The sequence below is a fragment of the Diuraphis noxia genome, unplaced genomic scaffold, assembly GCF_037042655.1.
Source record: "Diuraphis noxia isolate RWA-SAM2 unplaced genomic scaffold, SU_Dnox_SAM2 contig0001, whole genome shotgun sequence".
NCBI lineage: Eukaryota > Metazoa > Arthropoda > Insecta > Hemiptera > Aphididae > Diuraphis > Diuraphis noxia.
Window position 1 is genome coordinate 24,799,592 of NW_028301711.1, and position 4,849 is coordinate 24,804,440.

General features: G+C 46.4%; 1 protein-coding gene across 1 annotated transcript; it reads left to right on the forward strand.

Moving 5' to 3' along the window:
* The first annotated feature begins 3,540 nt into the window (after positions 1-3,540).
* Positions 3,541-4,849, forward strand: LOC149060368 (uncharacterized). Its single transcript, XM_089217270.1, has 2 exons — positions 3,541-4,314; positions 4,381-4,849. Exon 1 carries the CDS (start codon positions 3,875-3,877, stop codon positions 4,256-4,258), a length of 384 nt encoding a protein of 127 aa, XP_089073396.1. The 5' UTR covers positions 3,541-3,874; the 3' UTR covers positions 4,259-4,314; positions 4,381-4,849.

Consider the following 4,849-nt stretch of genomic DNA (forward strand, 5'->3'; position numbering starts at 1 on the left):
TTTTATTGAATTTCAAATTGTACAATAATCTAAAACGTACTATTGCCATTAATTTAATGGAAATAGTCTGTTTTAAAAAATATTAAAATGTCTTCTAAAACGTGCTTTTTTCAAAATAAATTAAATAAATAAATAATTTATTTATAAACTTCCGAGCTACTTAGCAAGTGCGCAGCCCGTGGTATCAGCAAATCCAGGTCGAATCTTGCCGGATCTTGAGATTAGGCTGGAGGAAAATATTCGGGAGTGCGGGCAAGACCCTGTGAACGCGCGGTTCTCGTTTGTGCAGCCATTGATCACGAGATCAACGAGCAGTACGGAGGAGCAGCCGTACGCCACGTCAAAACTGATAGGGACAGTGGCAAGCCAGTACGACAGACGGCCGTTCGTAGGTAGCGTTGCGGACCATACGGCCCAGCGACCACACATGGACGGACAGCCAGGACTGAGCGAGTCACAACCCAACAGTCAAAAGGGCAAGTCCGCACATAATACGGCCAACAGCCTTTTTCAAACCGCAGCGGAACAGCTGTACATGTTGAAACAAACGTTGCCGAAAACGAAAGACGAAACGTCATTCGAGGCACGTTTGATGGCACTGGAGTCGAGTTTATCCCGGTTTCTATTGGAATCGCGGGCAACAGCCGCGCAGCAGCCACTCAACAACACAGTCCCGCGGTTTGAAACACACCCGTCACGTTTTGGATCCGGTAACAACCCCACCACCACACAATGGATCCCTAGACCAAAAAAAGGGTGGGAACCCCCACAAAAAACCCTCCCGGTTAGGAAAAAAGTTCCGGTTAGTCCAACGGAACCAAAACCGTCGCGACCGTGCAGGCATTGTGGGGAACTCCATTGGCACAGTGAGTGCCCACACAAACCGAATAGGTCGGGAAACGGAGGGGGAGTCGACGGGGACTAGTCTCCCCCGCCGACTTATCACCACCCCCCACACCCACCACCAACAACAACGATCGGCATTACGGACGGAAAAAAATTGTGCATTCGACAGCCACGTAGTTCGGTAGTTCGTCAAAACGAACGGCCAACTACGAAAATTTATTCCGTCACAACACCTATAGACAACCAGTCACAGACCCTCAACCTACACCACCCCACCACCGAATACGCTCACCTCACCAGTGACACGCGTGTTCAACCACAACCGGCTCATGGGGGAGCCACAGGTGTAGTGACAAAGGCGACAGAGGCACGGGTGTCCACCCAGATGGGTGGCGGGGACACAAGCGCACACGCTACACACACCCCCGCATTAGGCCAGTCTGCTCAAGTAGAGCATAGGATAGGCACAGTAACAATCGATAGGGACAGTGTGGTAATGGCGGTTAACACCGACTACCAAACAGTCTCTGTCGCAATTCAGAACCAGTTGTTCCGCACTACCGATTGCAATACAAATAATAACGACACGCGAACACGCCCGGACAAAATTACGACCCCCACGGTCGAACTCGAATTTCCGTCAGGCTTCGTAACTGCCTTGTTAGATTCGCAGGCGCAAAAATCGTATGTAAGCCCAACCGTAGCTCGTAAACACGGTGCATCACACGTTTACGGGCAAACAAACTCAGTCCGAATGGCGGATGGTCACACTACGTCAACCAATTATCGCCTCCCGATGATAGTAAACCGTTTTGTCTACAAACTGATGCAAGCGAGATTGGAGCCGGTGCAGTTCTTTTTCAATGGGGTGATAGCCCGGAGGAAAGACGCATAGTGTTCTACGCAAGCAAAAAGTTTAGTGAGACACAAACACGGTACGCTGCGGTCGAACGCGTGTGCCTAGCGATAATCTGGGCGACCGAAAAATTTCGTCCATACCTTGAGACCCGTCGTTTCCAACTCCTAACCGACAACTCAGCACTAAAGTGGTTACACAGAGCTAAAGACAAAAATTCTAAATTAACACGTTGGTCACTACAACTAGCTAATTTAGACTTTAGTACGATACACGTCCCTTGAAAACAAAACAAAGCACATGATTTGCTATCTCGTGATCCGGTACTCGGCACCCCCATAGACGAAGACCTGCTTGAGGAAAAATTGATAGGCCCACCCACAACACCGACGACCAATTTTGACTTCGAAAGGGACCACATCTTCTCTATACACGACAACCACGTTAGGGACGACACACCACTCACCGCAACCACACTCGGAAAGTGGCAGTCCGAGGACGCTACGATCTGCAATATGGTTGCCAGCCTCACGTTAGATGGTCCAGCAAGAAACATGTCTTTTCGGACGGCCTCTTATACGTGTGAACACCGGCCCTAACGCACCCATCGTTATACCCAAATCCAAAGCACAACAGGTGATATGGAGGTGTCACGACCACGTCTTCTCTAACCACCCGGGTTGGAAAGAGACGTACAGGGCGGTTCGACAACGGTATTATTGGAAAGGTAAAAAAAAAGACGTGAGTTTATATGTCGGCGCGTGTCACGTTTGCGCATGCACGAAACCCCTTAACTCGCGTCTAAACGACCCGATACAACCTAGAACCCCCCGACAACCATGGGAAGTTATCAGTGTCGATTTGATGGAACCATACCCACGTTCCGGTAAGGGAATATCATACATACTGGTAGCAACCGACTGTTTTAGTAGGTGGACCGAGGCTTACCCCCTAGGAACAGCAACTTCTAAAACAATAATCGAAACACTAGAACGCGAGTTCTTCTCACGTTTTGGTTACCCGCGCGTGTGTCTCAGTGATAACGGCCCCCAATTTGTGTCGAACGAAATGTTAAACGCGTTAGAACGTTGGGGAACACAGGGTTGGACATCTCCAATTTACCATCCGAGGGCCAACCCAGTTGAACGCCGAAATCAGGATTTGAAAAAAGGTTTGCGCGCACAGCTTATCGACGGTAACCACAAATCTTGGGACACAAAACTGCCCGCAATTCTATTTTCGATACGGAACAGGTGTAACGAACAGACGGGCTACCCACCCGCGGTCCTAGTTCGGGAATTACCCGTTTCCGCCAAAATTTGAAATGACCGATTCCGCCATCGCCCGTTTCCGCCAATTAAAAAAAAGATTCGATTCCCGTTTCCGCCAATTTACCTGCTATTCACTTATTCATAATTAATATACACAACATTTTGTCATAGTTTTAATAAATATAATAATAAAGTAAAAATCACTTATTCATAATTAATATACACAATATTTTGTCATAGTTTTAATAAATATAATAATAATACATAAATACATATAATATTTTGATATTTTGTCAAACCTAATCTTAAGAAATACAGTAATAGCAGGTAAATTGGGGGAAACGGGAATCGAACCTTTTTTTAAATTGGCGGAAACGGGCGATGGCGGAATCGGTCATTTCAAATTTTGGCGGAAACGGTACATGCCCCCTAGTTCTGGGCTGGGAATGCAAGAGACCCAGAGATTGGGCGCTGTCAAGTTCAGCACCGGTCAGTATCGGAAAATCACAGGAAGAGAGGGTAGTGTGGGAGCAACAGGTTTTAGACAAAAAGGCAGGGGTACAACCGAGCGCGAACACCGGGACACCGGTGAAGTTCAGCAAGGGTGACGTAGTATACTACAAAGCACACCACCTATCAAAAGCACATTGTAATTTTCACGCCGGATTCGCACCGAAATGGTGGGGACCGGTAGGGTTGGCGAAGCAAGTCGGAAAAAGAGTTTTCCTAACCGACCAGCAACCACCGCGAAAAATACACGTGTCTTGCCTAAAACGCGAACCCACGGAACAAAATTAAAATATATTATTTTTTTTTTGTTTTGGTTGTGCTGTTTACATCACCACATCAACACAAACCAATCGTGCAAATTCTAATTTGTTTTTTTTCTCCTGCAATAATAATGCTCGCAGACATCATGAGCGGCCAAAACAGCGACAAGTGGCAGCAAGTGGCCGAGCTGATCACCCGCCTGGGATTGATGCCTAGCGACCAGGACCAGCCACGTACAGCTGCCCAAGTCGCCAGGATGACGACCCGACACTTGCTGCAGGACCCAGTAAGGGCAGCCATATACAACCGCGGGTGGGCGGATCGGACAGCAGACATAGAGCGACGACTGCGACCACAACCGTTAACGGCAACCAACAACAGCCGCAATAGCTCGCAGTCCAGACCACCACGTCCACAGCCAGCAAGACCCGTACCCTTGCCACCCAGGGAACCATCACCGGCACCCGGGCCATCAGGGATAGCTCCGACACCGGTGGTGAAGGTAAGGAAATAATGATGAAGATAAACTCAGCGATAAAAGTGATGACAAAAACCAAAATGAATTATTAAGTATGTAATTTAAAATAATAATACCTATTACAAAAATAATTCAAACCAATATTTTGTATTTAAAAGACATAGGTAAATGAAAGGAAGGAGAATACAATTAAGAATAGAGCTTTAGCACTAAATGGACTTCAAACACAAGCAAGTGTGATGCTGCGATCGTCGAACCAAAAATTTCCGCCTGCTCATGTGGGTGATACTGTTCGAGTTGCGTGTTTCAGATATCGATCGAGGACGTATAGATTATCAAAATATCTTGGCTGTTGTAATGGACGTTGATAATGACTTCTACAAATTAGAAACAAAATATGGGATTATCAGTCAGCTGTACACTCGAAATCAATTTGCAGTGTGCACAGAAAAATTGATATCGTTAAACGACGTTTTATCCGATAAGACAATGTCTTTGTGACGGGTATCGACAGCTGCTTCCAAAGGTTATAACTTATAAGTTATAACTTATATACGATGCAATTGTAAAAAAAAATGTAATAGTCTTACTATGAGAGAATACTTATTGTAACAGTAAATGCCACGA

Bases quoted from the DNA above. Each gene is read 5' to 3' on its own strand.
- LOC149060368 (XM_089217270.1), top strand. From the start codon at position 3,875: ATGCTCGCAGACATCATGAGCGGCCAAAACAGCGACAAGTGGCAGCAA.